This window comes from Hylobates moloch, unplaced genomic scaffold (assembly GCF_009828535.3).
Source record: "Hylobates moloch isolate HMO894 unplaced genomic scaffold, HMol_V3 SCAFFOLD_6, whole genome shotgun sequence".
Classification (NCBI taxonomy): Eukaryota; Metazoa; Chordata; class Mammalia; order Primates; family Hylobatidae; genus Hylobates; species Hylobates moloch.
This window is the reverse complement of record NW_026652281.1, coordinates 6,800,346-6,815,828: the sequence shown is the minus strand read 5'-3', so window position 1 is coordinate 6,815,828 and position 15,483 is coordinate 6,800,346. Positions and strand designations below refer to the sequence as shown.

Genomic DNA, 15,483 nt, shown 5'->3' with positions numbered 1-15,483 from the left:
ATAGTGGTTAAAAAAGTGAGCTCTGGGGGCAGACTTCCCAAGGTCAAATCTGGACTCCAGCATTTATCTTCTATTTGCTTTCATTCTGTCCTCCGTAAAAAGATCCAAAGGGTTGTTATGAGAATCAAGTGAGATAATATAGTATAGAGCTAAAGTAAGCATTGGATAAGTGTTGGTTATTTTTCCTAATGAGTGTTTTTGTTAACCCCATTTACAGATGAGAAAACTGAGATCCAGTGTCTTGCTCAAGGTCACACAGATAGGGAAGAGTTGTACTAGGATTCCAAATGCAGATGCCCTTTTCTGACCAAAATACTCCTATGCAGGGACCAACACTTATATCCAAGAAGAAGTATTTCTCTTATCGCTGAGTTAAATCAAAGTTGAATTAAGCACAGAAAATGTGCGCATAAGGTCCCTGTGATTCACTGGAAATGCCATGGCATAATTCTTCGTTTCCAAGACAAGCAAAAAAGTTGTTTTTTTTTATGCTGCCTTCTTCATTGAGATCTGAAAGTAGTTCCCTGTGGAAGTGATTCATGGTGTTGTGAAATCCTCTGAAATTGTAAAGAGCCTAGTGGGCAGGAATCCCGAGGTCTCATTCAGGCCCCCTGCAAATTCTGAGTTCCTAGCCAGAGAAAATCCCCCTACGAATACTGACGTGACTTTCTCCTAAAAGATTGCCATAAACACTTTTGGTTATGTCTTAACCAAAGAGTGTTATCTCTTAATCAAACTTGGTTCATAACTGCTTAGTCAATTTTTATTAGCATAACATTATTTTTAAGCACAATGATATTGGGAAAACAGAAATGATATAAGCATAATTTCTTGGCTATGACTGTTTATGTTTTGGGGTTTTTTGTTTTAACTGTCTTTGCAGATTTGATGTATTAATTGTAAATTTCCCAAGGGGGATCTAAAGTGAACTGATCTTTGTCTTTTATTCTGGAAAGTTCCGTTTCTATTCTAGTCCCAGTGACTATCCATTGAGACCAAAATTTCAGTATTTCCAAGGGCTCATAAAATTGCTGATATAACCTACTTTCTCTAGAGAACCTTATTTGAATTTTCATAATGAATTAATATCTTCTTTCTCCCCCAATCTCTTTGCTCAAATAGCTATTTGTGGAGACCACTGATGTCAATGGCAAAACTCTCGAGGGTCCGGTGCCTCTGGAAGTCATTGTGATTGATCAGAATGACAACCGACCGATCTTTCGGGAAGGCCCCTACGTCGGCCACGTCATGGAAGGGTCACCCACAGGTATGTCACATTGGCTTACCTTTAGCATAATGGCTTGGAAAGAGGCACACTATGATCTTTGTGGATTCTAGGGACTGTCTTATGGCTGTTCCAACTTGTCACCTTGTATCACTGTTGACTTATTACTTCCCTGCGTAGAAGCCAGGTTGGAAAGCTAAAGTGCAAAGCCTGACCGAGGTGTTGCAAGCTATGGAAATGTCTTTCATTGTCTCTGGAGATGATCCTCCAAGGATGACTGCCATCTAAGTCTCTAAGGCATGACTGATGTTGGGCACCATGTAAATATGCAGCTTACCCTTGTGAAGGTCCAAGGCTAAACTTTGTGCTATAGCAGGGCTTTGATGAGAATTGGGTCCCCATTACAAACTCCTCAGTTCTTTCTTTTCATAGTGGCTTTTTAATAAGAACTATTTTAGTAAAATAGATAGGAATTCTTCCCTTCCCTTAGAAGATGTGTATGAAGAAACGTTTTGTCTTCAGTCAGAGGACCAAAAGGAAGATGTTTGATATCTCTCTCTGGAAATGCATGTGCCTACTGTTATAGAAGTCACTGAAGGTTACTGTAGAGCTCCTGCTATCTTTTCCCACGTTTAACCTTTCTATGAGGGACGGTTTTGGAATTTAGAGCTTCCTTTTTTGGCCCAATACATACTAATTAAAGTATCCCATAGCCAGCAGCTGAAGTCATTCCTGAATATAATGCTTGAGAAAATGAAAGAATAAAACAGAAAAATTCCTCTTCGGCTGGACTTTGATTTTCAGCTTTAAAATACACTTGAGTGAAAAAAAAAACCATATTAAGAGTATCGTGTTGCTGTTCTTAGATTATGTCCAAATAGGTAAAATACTGATTCGTCAGACCAGACAGGAGATGAGAGCTGCTTTTACTATTTTTCCCTCTTTTCTGAATTGATGGGATCTATCAATGACATGTAGATACATGAGGCTCTGGAAATGTTGCCATGGTAACCTTCCCAGACAACCAGATGAATAATTGTATGCAAAATACCTAAAACCTCCGTCAGCTTCAAGGAGCTGGGTCTTTATGCACTGCATCAGATCCCCCAAGGGCAACAGGGACCCTCTTCCTTTCCAGCTTTAAATACAGTCTGTAGAAATGAGAGCAAATGCACTGCGTGTGTGCTGGGGGGTGTTTGGGGGAGTGTTGGAGGCAGAGGAGCAATGACAGGTCTGGAGAGAAGGAGAGACGACAGGTGAAGGGAGGTCAGGTCACTTTAGGGCAGACAGTCCACGTGTCCCCTCTCTGTGAGCTGCTTTTGATGGAGAGATGGCTTCTGGTGAGAAACACCCTAGAATTTGGGTTTGATGTTTACAGAAATCTTCTTAAACAAGCTGATGTGCAGACCACATTTGGAGAACCAATGAGGAAAGCGATTAAAGAGGCCAAAGTTTGAGCAGAACAGAAAAATGATTCCCAATTGCTATCTGTGGTACCCGGGACCCGTGAGTCAGTGACCAGAATTCAGATGGGCTGGAAAATTGTTCTAAATGTAAATGACAGCGCTTACATTCGGGATGGCTGTGAGCTCGCACATGTCTTTGTATATTTTGTGTGTATATGATTAGATGGTGTCCAATATTCCTCCCACTGTGCCTGTTCTTAAAGTTTAGAAAAGAATTTTAGATTTTTTTTGCTATATACATGTAATATTTTTTGAAGAAAGAGTTCTTTATGTGCATTGAATTTCTTAAATCACAGTTATTCAGCTAGGGACACTTCTCCAGCAAAACGTAAACCACCTCAAATATCTATTTATGACTGGTATTATCCTATGAAAATACATAAAGACTCAGGTGTCTGTATGGATTCATTGTTTTCTTTCTCAGCACCCTCTGGGTTGGACTATAGAGCACGAATTGAAATAGAATCAGTCAGATTTGGGATCCAGGGTGTGGAAATCTTGCAAAAGACTTTTCAAACCAAAAGCCACTTAGATTACTTAGCACCCTGTAAGAGAGTTGCAGGCAAGATGGCCCCTGAAGCATCCATGAGGCCAATGGGAATCTGAGGAAGAAGACAGTGTCCTCTTTCCAACCTCTTCTTCACCTTAAATCATTTATAAGTAATAACAAACCCTAACTGGCTATAAAAATGATCATCTCTTGTATTTCCATTATGCTCTGCTCATCTGTGGTTCATAGGATCCTATGTGTTGTAGAAATTATTCAACACCCACTGGGAGTGGGGGTGGGGGTAGGGGTGGGGTTTAGGGTGGGGTTAGAGGTTGGGGTTGGGGGCTGAGTCTGGAAAGAGTTCTATGACTTTTCCATGCTCTCACAAATAAAAGATGGGAGTCAGTGCATAACCTACCTTCAAATCATATGCTCTTTCAACTGTCCCACCGAATTCATGGTGAACACAGCCATTGGGTATCATAGCACTGAGTTGAGCATTTACTGTGTGCCAGCAGCCACATATATACAACATCATTTCATCCACGATCTCACTTCCTCCCTGAGAGGTAGACACCGCTATCCCTATCTTACAGATGAGAAAACTGAATATCAAAGAGGCTCAGGAAGTTGCCAGAGTTACCTGGCTGGGGAGAAGACACAGTGTCTTTATCTCCAACTTCAAAATTTGGTGAATGGTTGCTTATTTCGCTAGTAAGAGGCTGCCACATCTGCCTCAATTCTCTGCAAATTCTGGGTACGTCTGCACTGGCATCATGCTCAAAAGACTAGTCTGGGTCTGTCTACAATAGCCCGCATTTCTTCCTGGGCCTTGTGTGAGCTACAAGAAACCCAGGAACCAGCTGGGTGCAGTGGCTCAAGCCTGTAATCCCAGTACTTTGGGAGGCTGAGGTGTGTGGATCATGAGGTCAGGACTTGGAGACCAGCCTGGCCAACATGGTGAAACCCCATCGCTACTAAAAATACAAAAATTAGCTGTGTGCGGTGGTGGGCCCCTGTAATCCCAGGTACTCGGGAGGCTGCGGCAGGAGAATTGCTTGAACCCAGGAGGGAGAAGTTGCAGTGAGCCAAGATCACGCCACTTTACTGCAGCCTGGGTGACAGAGAAAGACTCCATCTAGGAAAAAAAATGAAACCCAAGAGCCACCCAACCCATTGGGTCTGCTCTCTTGTTTCCATGTTTTATACCACAGACTCTTTGAAGGCCCAGCTGGGGGAAGTATTTGTGCAGTTCTATCAGATGAACTGATTTAGATCCTCACAGAAAAGGACTAGTTCTTATGATGAAATAGCCAAGCCCATTGAATCACTTCTAGGGTTCAATAGAGTTAAATGTTGAGGCCCTTGTCACCACTCATGTCACTTTTTTCTGAGCCTACATAACTAAAGACAGCTTCATGGGGCGCAGCCTTTGTGGCCTCACACAGCCCAGGGAACAGAAGGGTCCCATGCTCAGAAGGGCCTGGGGCTTGGTTTAGTGTTCTGCTGTCGCCGTCTTGAAATTCTTAATAATCATTGAACAAGATGTCTGCATTTTCATTTTACACTGAGCATCACAGATTATGTGGCTGTTCCTGCTCACAGCATTGTAGCCTAGAGCTGTGTTTGACGCTGTGCTCAGCTATTTAACATGGTGAGACCTCAGGCAAGTTACCGAACCTTCTAGAAGCCTCTGCAAATAGGGATAGTATATAACAGTACCTACCTTAGAGAACCATATGTGAGGATTCAGTGAGACAACTTGCTTCACCCAGTGCTTAGGGAATAGTAAATGTACAAGGAATGCCTTTGTATTGTTAACACTGCAATTATCATTTTTATTCTGGAAGAGTACCCTTTAGCAAAGGTAAAGCAAAGAGACACATGAGTTGTGTGAAGACAAATTCATCTTCCAACAAACCACGCATCATTTTCGTGTCCCCATGTGTTCAAATGCCCTCAGCACCAATCTATCACAAAGGAAGGTCACCCATATTTATCTGTATGTGCAGACAGGAGACCATTCTGGCTGCTCAACGCTAAACTCCAGGGTATTGTTTTGTTGAATCATTCCTGGATGAAGGAAGATCAACAGAAAATAATGGTATTTGACTTTGCGGATCATGAGCCGTTCCTTTTGCAGAGCCACAGACATTGATTTATGAGGCCCAAACCAAGGCTCTGGCTGCTCCTTGGGGGCAACCAGATCTCTGTGTGAGTTTGGTGTTTTCTGATGCCCAAGACATGGTGTTTGTTCATGAGTAGGGGATAGAGGGTGAGAACTCTTGAAATTCCTGGAGGGCACTAATTCCAAGGCCCCATCATGTCTTGTTGGCATCAATTCATGGGTGTTTTGCCCTCCCATGGTTTCCTGGGCACCTTTGAGAAGGGCTGACCATGAGGAATGGCATGTCAGGCTCCCACAGAAGCAGGCCCTGAGATGAAGGTTGAGGCCTGTGGTTTACCTGAGAGGTACAGCGACAGATACCAGGTAAGGTGAGGTATAGGAAAGGAAGTCAGACAACTTGAGGTGCATTATTATTATTATTATTATTATTATTATTATTATTTATGAGACAGAGTTTTGCTCTTGCTGCCTGGGCTGGAGTGCAATGGTATGATCTCAGCTCACTGCAACCTCCGCCTCCTGGGTTCAAGCAATTCTCCTGCCTCACCCTCCCGAGTAGCTGGGGTTACAAACACCTACCACCATGCCCAGCTAATTTTTGTATTTTTAGTAGAGTTGGGGTTTCACCATGTTGGCCAGGCTGGTCTTGAACTCCTGACCTCAGGTTATCCACCCATGTTGGCCTCCGGAAGTGCTGGGATTACAGGTGTAAGTCACTGCGCTTGGCCCCTGGGGTGCATTATTAAACCAGCTCCCAGAGTGAGCAACTGCAGGTTTGTCCTTTTTGGGGAGCTCTAGGAAATGACATTAAACACACACGTTAGAGTTATCTCAGCTGAGGGGCAGGTAGCTAGAATATCTACTCCCCCAAGCCTGATAATGAGACATCGGTTCAAAGCTGTCCCCAAGTGGGGGCTTTAATTTCCAGGCATTGGCAGCCAGCTGTGCACAAGGGCAATCTGGGATCCATCAGCTCCAATATCCTGTCCTCTTGAGGCCTCGGCCTTCCAACAACACCAGGAGCTGGCTGTAGGTTGTGTTCTCTCTCCTGGCTTTTTGCCACCCCAAATGGCAGCCAGGGCAGCTGGGAGAATGGCAGCCCCCACCCTGGACAGATGGGGCACCTTTGAGAAAGATAGGTGGTGAGAGGTCACAGAAGGAAAGAATTAGCTCCCAAACTGCATGACTGAGAAAGACGAATGTGGTGTTTACCTAGAGGTGCACATTCTGAGTCCTGAAAGATGCACGTTGCTTAGGCATGTCTGATCCTTCTTGAGGCTGTTGAAGACAAGCGGAGATTAGCAGTTACATGCTCATTGTCTAACTTGTGAAAGCCCAGCCACTTTTCCTCCCTCATTGTCCTGTCTTATTCCCTTTATTTTTTTTTTCCATCCAGTATGCTTATCAAGCATCTACTCTGTGCTGGTGCTATTCTAAGCTCTGAACGTGCAACACTGGACCTGGCAGGTGCTGCTTGTTCCCTCCTGGTATTCATAGCTGAGGAGGGAGGACAGCAACAAATAAATAAGAAAGAAAGTTGCAGGGAGTGCTACAACGTAGCTGTACATGATGCTCATCTCAGGAGGGGCCAAACCTAGTCTTGTAGTGAGAGGAGGCCACTCTGAAGAGATGACGTAGGGAGTTTTTGTCTTTTATTTTTCCTCCGGGATCCACCTGAGTTCCTTTTCAAGACACAGTTCCTTTAATTTTTAAACAGGTCCAGCCATTCCAGACATAAGGAAAAAACAGCCGATCAAGTGACCTTTGGGACTAACGGCTATCCTGCGAGCTCAGCTTTGCTTGGAAGTTGCTATTTTCCAAAACAACTTGAGCTAAATAAAGACGGCTAAGATAGTTGATAGTTGACACCTAGCTCAGCAGACAGTCTTCAGGTTGTTGCTATGGCCTGGTAGTAAAGTCCCTTTTCTGGTTACCTTTTAACTTGCTGCAGTAACTGTGATGTGGCTTTTCAACCCACTGACTTAATTTTTTTTTGCTGGTATTTTCAGACTTTCATGCTGTAGGCTCCTCCATTCTCAACTGCCCCAACCATTCCTATGTGTTTCTGGAATACCAGGCATCTGGCTATTTCATTTTTTTTTATGAGGTAAATATATTTTTAAAAAAATAAATAAAGCAATTCTGTTCTTTTCAAGTGAAAGAAAATGCAGTCATTCCCCAATCCCACCATCGAGAGATAACCACAGATGACATTTTAGTGAGTGCAGTTCTGAGGTTCTCTCCTGGCATCTCTACACAGAGAGATGCAGGTGCACAATTTTACACAATGGGAGCTCTATGTGCTTTTCTGTAAATCTCTCTCTTCACTCCTCAGGGTCCTATGGACATTTTTGTAAATCAATAAACATCAGGCAACATCATTGTTTCAAACAGCTAGCGTCTGGATCTACCATCGTCTGCTTAACCAATTTCCTATCGATTTAAGTTGTTTTCACTTTTCTACACTTCCATCAATTCTGTAGAAGAGAGCTCATCTCTTCCCATGTTTGTGACAATTTCTATCGGGTACATTTATATGAGCTGGATTAATGGGACGGCAGATATGCCTTATTATTTTTTGATCCCTGTTCAGGTGATGCTTCTAATCAGAGGGTTTTACTCTGTATCTTGGCTAAGCTTGTTCATGCAGCAGGATACAATAGTCTTTCTTTTCACACACAAACATACTGATGGATATTTTTCTTTGTTTCTCCAGATGACACTCAGTATCTACAAGTTTTTGTGGTCATCTCACTAGCTGTTTTGTAGATTGTGGCTGGCCTTGCTGTGGAATCCTTGCTGGGTGTTTTGGTGGAGGCAGAGGAATGCAGTGGTTGAGACTGGCCCCTTTCCTCAGGTCATCACTGGAATTTTAGTGAAGAAGCACTGCCCAGGGATGGTATCATTAACATGCTGCAGAGCCCTTGAGCTTGGAGGAGACAGCACTTGAATTATGGTACAATTCACTCCAGTACAGGTGACCATAAAACAAATTTTATGAAAGAGTTGCATAATCCAATCAGAGACCATTTCCCAAAGGGAAAATTCACAACTAAATGGAATGAAAAGTATTATCTGAACTTCACTAGCTATTGACTCCACCTAGTCATTCAAGAGGAAAGGGAATGCTTATACACTGTTAGTGCAAATGTAAACAAATACAATCGTATGGAAAGGACTATGGATAGTTCTCAAAAAACTAAAAATAGAACCAACATTTAATCCAGCAATCCTGCTACTGGGTGTCTACACAAAGGAAAAGAAGCCACTGTATCGAAAAAACACCTGCACTCGTGGTTATCACCACGTATATTTATCACCACACCATACATACATACACACACACAATGGAATACTATTCAGCCATATTAAAGTATAAAATCAGCTGGGCGTGGTGGCTCACGCCTATAATCCTAGCAGTTAGGGAGGCTGAGGCGGGCGGATCACGAGGTCAGGAGATCGAGGCCATCCTGGCTAACATGGTGAAACCCCGTCTCTACTAAAAATACAAAAAATTAGCCAGGTGTGGTGGTGGGCACCTGTAGTCCCAGCTACTCAAGAGGCTGAGGCGGGAGAATGGCATGAACCTGGCAGGCAGAGTTTGCAGTGAGCCGAGATCGTGCCCTGCACTCCAGCCTGGACGGTAGAGCAAGACTCCATCTCAAAATAAATAAATAAAGTATAAAATTATGGCTTTGGCAACAATGTGGATGGAACTGGAGGCCATTATCTTAGGTGAAATAAGTCAGAAAGTCAAGTACTGCACGCTGTCACTTAGAAGTCAGAGCTAAATCATGTGTACACATGGATGTAGTGTTGAATAATAGATACTGGAGACTCAGAAGGGTGGAAGCATGGCAAGGGTGTAAGGTGTGAGAAATTATGAGTACAATGTATGTTACTCAGGTGATAGTTACACTAAAAGCCAAGACTTCACCACTGTGCAACATGTAACACAGCTGTGCTTGTACTCATTAAATGTGTACAAATAAAAAAAAAAAAAAAGCTGAATCTTTGCCAAGTTGCTCCTAACTGTGTCTGAAGGTCCTCTGGTGATATCTCACACTGGCTTAGAACCAAGCCAGTCGGCTCCCTTGTCATAGCCATTGGGATTTCCCTCCTCCATATCCCAGGCCCCCGCCCTGATGGGCACCATTGCACATGTCAGGCCCACCCTGATAGGCACCATTGCACATGTCAGGCCCCCGCCCTGATGGGCACCATTGCACATGTCAGGCCACCCTGATAGGCACCACTGCACATGTCAGGCCCACCCTGATAGGCACCATTGCACATATCAGGCCCCTGCCCTGATGGGCACCATTGCACATGTCAGGCCCACCCTCATAGTCTGTTCCGCGAATATCAGGCCCCCGCCCTGATGGGCACCGTTGCACGTGTCAGGCCCACCTTGATAGGCACCATTGCACATGTCAGGCCCACCCTGATAGGCACTGTTGCACGTGTCAGGCCCACCCTGATGGGCACTATTGCTCATGTCAGGCCCACCCTGATGGGTACCATTGCACATGTCAGGCCCCCGCCCTGATGGGTACCATTGCACATGTCAGGCCCCCGCCCTGATGGGCACCATTGCACATGTCAGGCCCACCCTGATGGGTACCATTGCACATGTTAGGACCCTTGGCTGCTGGCTCACAGGAGCTGGATACCAAAGCATCTGCTGGGACAGGAGAGAATGCCTGAATCCCTTTATTCTGGTAGAAGAGCATCTAACCAACCAACAGAGCTGTATGTTTCATCTTTAATGTGGATAACTATGAAAACAGGTCTTTTCATTTTTACTTATAGCTCTCTCTCCCCCTAAACTCACACGTGCATCTCTGGGGCTGGAGATCCACTCAAGAGATGGACACCCCATTGTTTCCTGAAACACTCTCCTCTCTAACCGTTAAGTGTTATTCCTGGACTAGCCTATGTATCTGCCTCTCCTCTGCCCATCATCCGTGCTCATATCATTCACATTAGACCTTTGTATTCTGGGTGAACTGGGGAGATGTGGCCCTTGGGTTCACTGTGATTACTTCCTTGTAAAAATAAATGCTTAATAGCCTTGCCCACTAATTTTTTGGATATATTTTAGGCCCAGGCTGGGAAGCATCCTTCCATCACTCTATATTCGGAAGAGGGAAGGATTTGTGGCTTCAAATATTTAAAAATAAAAGTAAAAATGTTAAAATTAATTGAGTAACAAAATTAAAATAATAGTTTAAAGTGGCAGCAGGGCAGAGGAGCATTTGTAGCTTCAGAAATGTAGCAATCATTCTACAGTCTTTTGAAAAGATAAACCTGTCAGGAATTTCTAGCCAAAATGAAAATTGGTGATGGTTGAGCAGCTGCAAAGCAAAAGTGAAAAAGTCCTTGAGTTGTCCTAGCACAGAGCGTGCTCACCAGCGCCGTTGGATCCCATCCCTGATGCCAAAGGATCCACTGTGAATAGCCCAGCAATTTTTAGCACTGCAGCTGAGTAGAACAGAGTGGGAGATCCAAATGTCATCAGACATTTATAATTTCAGGGAAACCCTTATTTCGAATCAATTCCTCATAACCATTTCATCAGTAAATTCATTCAACAAGTATTTATCGGGCAGTTTCTATGAGTCAGATAATATTCTAGGTACTGGGGATATAGCAGTGACCAAGACCATTTAGAACTCTATTCTTAAGACATTGCCACCTTCTTGGGAGGAGAAAGGTGCCAACAAAAATGGATAAACCAGATAATTTAAGTTTTGGATAAAATAAAACAAGGTACATTGTTTTATTGACATAAGGTCAAGAAAAGCCCTCTCTAAAGAGGAGATGTTGAAGCTGAGCCCAGTGAAATAAAGGAGCCTACCACATAAAGGCATGGAGAAAGCATGTTCCAGACACAGGGGCCAGGAAGTGCAGAGACCTGAGGCAGGAATGACCTGAGGGACAGTAGTACCAGGTGAGACAGGGAGATGGGCAAGGGCAAGATTCTTCTGAGCATGAGTCAACAAACTATGGGCCATGGGCCAAATCTGTCTCTCTGCCTGTTTTTTTTTTTTTTAAATAAAGTTTTGTTAGAATACAAACATGCCCATTCATTCATGTATTGACTATGGCTGCTTTCGCACCATGTTGGTAGAATTGGGTAGCTGGGGCAGAGACTGTATATTGCACAGAGGCAAAAGTCTGTAATACCTGATCCTCTGCAAATAAAAGGTTTGTAGACCTCTGGCTTAGAGCTCCATACATTTTGATTACATTTTAAACTTAGTAGGAAGCCCTTGGGTGGTTTTAAGCAAGAAAGGAGTTAGATATGATTTTAATGTTGAAAAATGACTTGTGCTATTCCGTGGGGAGAGAAATAGGGAAACAAGGCATTTCAGTGTTCTAGGCATGAGAAGACCATGGCAGCTATGGAGATGGAGAGAAGAGATGGCATAAGATTTTTGCAGCAAGTGTGTGACAAATTGGAAAATTCTAAATATTGAGTCATTTTATGATGCCAGCTTATTATAACTGATACCATCTATATGGAATTACAATAATACTGTAAAGCTTAATAGTTTTGTAAATTTTCTGCAAGTATAAACCAGACTCTACCTTCAGTTCTCTTTCTCAGCAACACAGTTAAGACCAGGAGAACCGAATGGTTTTCTCTTCATCCTTCAACTTCCAACATTTAGCAGACTCCCAGGCACAAATTCTCCACCCAATAAATTCCACTGGATGAACACATGGCCCCAAAGGCCAGAAAGCCTGAATCCCGATAAACTGCTTTTTAATTCAATTTTTAAATAAATGGTTGTATTTATTGAAAATGTATTCATTCCTTAAACAAATATCTTTTGAGTACCTGCTGTATACCAGGTATGCTGTTTAATGAGGATGGGGTTGGAGGGGGTGAATGCATGAAACAGAATGGATGCTGGCTCTGTAGAGCTTGCAGACTAAAGAGGAAGTCAGTAAATAAAGCATCACTGCTACACAGGGGAACATCAATAGGCCACCGGGAGCATCTCTCCAGGATTAAGGGAGGGAGATGATGTCTGTCCCAGGGTAACAAAGCAATGATAATCAGCTGTATATTTCTCTACCACTATTGTGTACCGAATACTGGTCCAGGTTCCACACCTACCTTTTGAAGCATTCCTTACAAATGTTTGACAAATTGAGGAAATGGACAGACACTCAGGGAGGTTAGGTGACTCCCCCGTGGTCACACAGCTGGTGGGTGATGAAGCTCAGATCGAAACTCAGACCTGTATGACTCTACTTCCTGTGCTTTTTCTTTTCATTTCATCCCCATGCACAACACCCACTGTCCTTTAACTATTTCACCTGTGATGATGTTGCGAGTAATTCCAAAGTTGCTACCTTAAATGTAAGAGAGCATTTTCTTACACACTTAGGTGAGTGGGTTTATTTTCGTGTGTGTGTGTGTCTGTGTCTGTGTCTGTGTCTGTGTGTGTAGATGAGAGAGAGAAAGAAAGAGAACACCACCAACCTTCCTTAGTCATTTTATAGTAGCCCAGCTTGCCAGGTAACTGCACACAGCCCATCCTTACCGGTGGTGACCTCAGATAAAGCCAGATTCTCCCCCTAGCGGTAGTTTGAGAGATGTTCAAGAACTCGAAGATTGATAAAGCATGCTGAGCCATCCATCAGTCAAGACAGTCTACAAATGTCAGAAAAGATTGGTAATCAGCAGGGAGCTTGATAAAGCAGCTTTTAGTGCGGCACTGTTGCTCTAAGACTCCCATCCCTTCTAAGAACACGGTCTAGAGCTGCTGCTTCCGTTTATCTATACAAATACCTTTGAAACACTTCACCTTAATATATATACTGTAAGATTTTTTTTAAGCCCTGAATAATTTATGTATAGAACCACCCCCCCTTCTTAACCAAATGGGAGAGATTCAGTATGCTGAGTTCAGTGGGAAGAGGGCATATAAAATCCCTTTCAAGTATATGTCTTATAAAATATAGGTCATGAATTGGGTTTTTCACTATCAAAGAAAAAAATTTTAATAGGCTTACAGCTTTCTTGCTTTAATCATGGGTGCATTTTTAAAAAACCAAGTATAGTACCCAAAGCTGTTTTATTCAGAAGACTGACTCTTTTCAAAGAAGTCTCAAAAGTTCGGTTTGGGGAATTCTTGCATTTTCTTTCTTGCTCCAGTTTTCCACTTTTCTTTAGTGTGTCACCATCTTTATCTCCTATGATCCTAGTTTATAACAGGCTTCTAACATGGATGCCTTCCTCTTGGAGGCGGGTTGGGGATTGTGTTCCTGCAGTCAGGCTATGTATCCTTAGAAAAGGGCCTGCTTTTCAGAATGATGGAAGACCTCGCTGGCCTGTTTCCCTGGCCCGTCAAATCCAGACTCCAGAACTGCTTTGCCATCTGTTCCTCTCCTTCCTTCTCATTTCTGCAGTTTTACTGTCTCTCTAGCTGAAGAGGTTCTATGCTTGTTGGCTCACACTAAAGTCATAAGCCAGGGCTAGACAGGATGACTTGAATAGTAACATATGTGTATACATATAAGTGTGTATGTGTCGGTACATTCACATACACACACATGAAATTAATCAACTTCGGTCTGTGATGCACCATTCAAAAATGCCTGCGTAGATTTTCACTAGCTTTGGCAACTACATTTGATGTGTTTTAACTGGAAATGTTGACCCACGCAACTAAAACTCAGGTAACCGAAGAGACTACTGCTGCTGGCAGTGTCGTGTTTGGTGATTTCAGACACCATGGAGCAGTGGCCCAAGTTTGAATGATTTTGTCCCCAGGAGACACTTTGGGTTCCACACTAGAGAAGGAGAGGGTACAAGTGCCGTCGAGCAGGCCAAGGCCAAGGACTGCTAAACATACGTCAATGCACAGAACAGCCTCCACAACAAAGAATCATTTGGCTCAAAATGTCAGTAGTGCCAAGGTTTCTCCCTAAATGGAGAAAATGAGGAGTTTTAGTTATAAAGCCCAAATGTAAAGTTGGCAGGAGAGATGCTACAAATTGTAGGCATTGGTTGGTACCTTTTTATAGTGAGCTACAGGAACCCACTCCTCTATGCAGGATCAATGGACATGGAGCTTGTTTTAACCGTGAGCATTTTGTGTGTGGGAGATGTTGCCAGGCCCTCTGCTGAGGGCTTCCTGTGTGTTATCTCATTGACTTACCACAGCAGTCTAGAGGCGGATGCTATGATCGTCTCCATGTCCCGTTGAGGAAACTGAAACTTCAAGAAGCTAGAAAACAAACTGTCCAGCAGAGCAGAAGCACTTTCCTCAAAATCCATTCTGCTGTCCTTTAGTAACAGACCCCATTGTACCTTAGTAGCAGGTGTCCGTATGAAGACTGTATTGCTCAGCCTCCCTGGCAGCTAAATGTGGTGATGTGAGGAAGTACTGACCAATGAGCTAGAAGCAGGGGTCTATGTTAGACTTCTAGGATGGGTTCTGAAAGGAGCCACCTCACCTAGGAAGAGTACCCTGTATTCTCCTCCTACCACCTATTTCTTTTGCTGTCTGGAGTAGCGATATGATGGCTAGAACTCAAGCAGCCACCTTGCTCTGTGACACAGCCTCAAGGGTAGAAAATAGGTGCTAGGAAGGAAGGACAAAACAGAAAACAAGACCTGATTCTGTTGCCTGTGGAATGCCATGGCAGCCCTGGATTGCTTCTCTCCAGAATTATTTTACATAATTATGAACTTCTGTCTTATGTAACTCACTGTTATGCTGAATTCTCTGTATTTGTAGCCAAATCTAATAACAGCTGAAATATGCAGCATCACTCAACCAGTAAAAATTAGAGCCCAGACTATTTGACGTTGAGTCAAGCCACGGTTTTTAATCACTGCTGTGCTGCTCGAGACATGAGCCCACTTAAGCCTCTGTATGCCTTTCATGCACCAGTTTTCCTATGGTAATCAGAAAATTGAGTCTTTATTGGAACAAAGATGGTCTTTGTCTCCTCTGTTATCTTAGAATTCCTTCCAGAAAGCATTCTAAGGCCTCTTTGACATTAGACATTTTTATTAGTTTAAAAAAAACCTGACTGCCTTATGATGGGAATTTTCTTAGTGTAGTTATTTTGATATCCTACTATTACTGTAATTTCCGATCACAGTCTAGTACTAATAATCTGAAAAGATTCCAATAATGCACACCAT

At 43.2% G+C, this 15,483-nt stretch overlaps 1 protein-coding gene across 2 annotated transcripts in view; it reads left to right on the top strand.

Annotated features, from left to right (window-relative positions):
* CDH13 (cadherin 13) overlaps positions 1 to 15,483 on the top strand; it is a 1,184,027-nt gene that overhangs the window by 738,766 nt on the left and 429,778 nt on the right. For both annotated transcript variants that reach the window (XM_032156331.2, XM_032156329.2), the window contains one exon: positions 1,123 to 1,267. In XM_032156331.2, the coding sequence (XP_032012222.1) occupies positions 1,123 to 1,267 (145 nt within the window). The remainder of the gene's footprint in view (positions 1 to 1,122; positions 1,268 to 15,483) is intronic.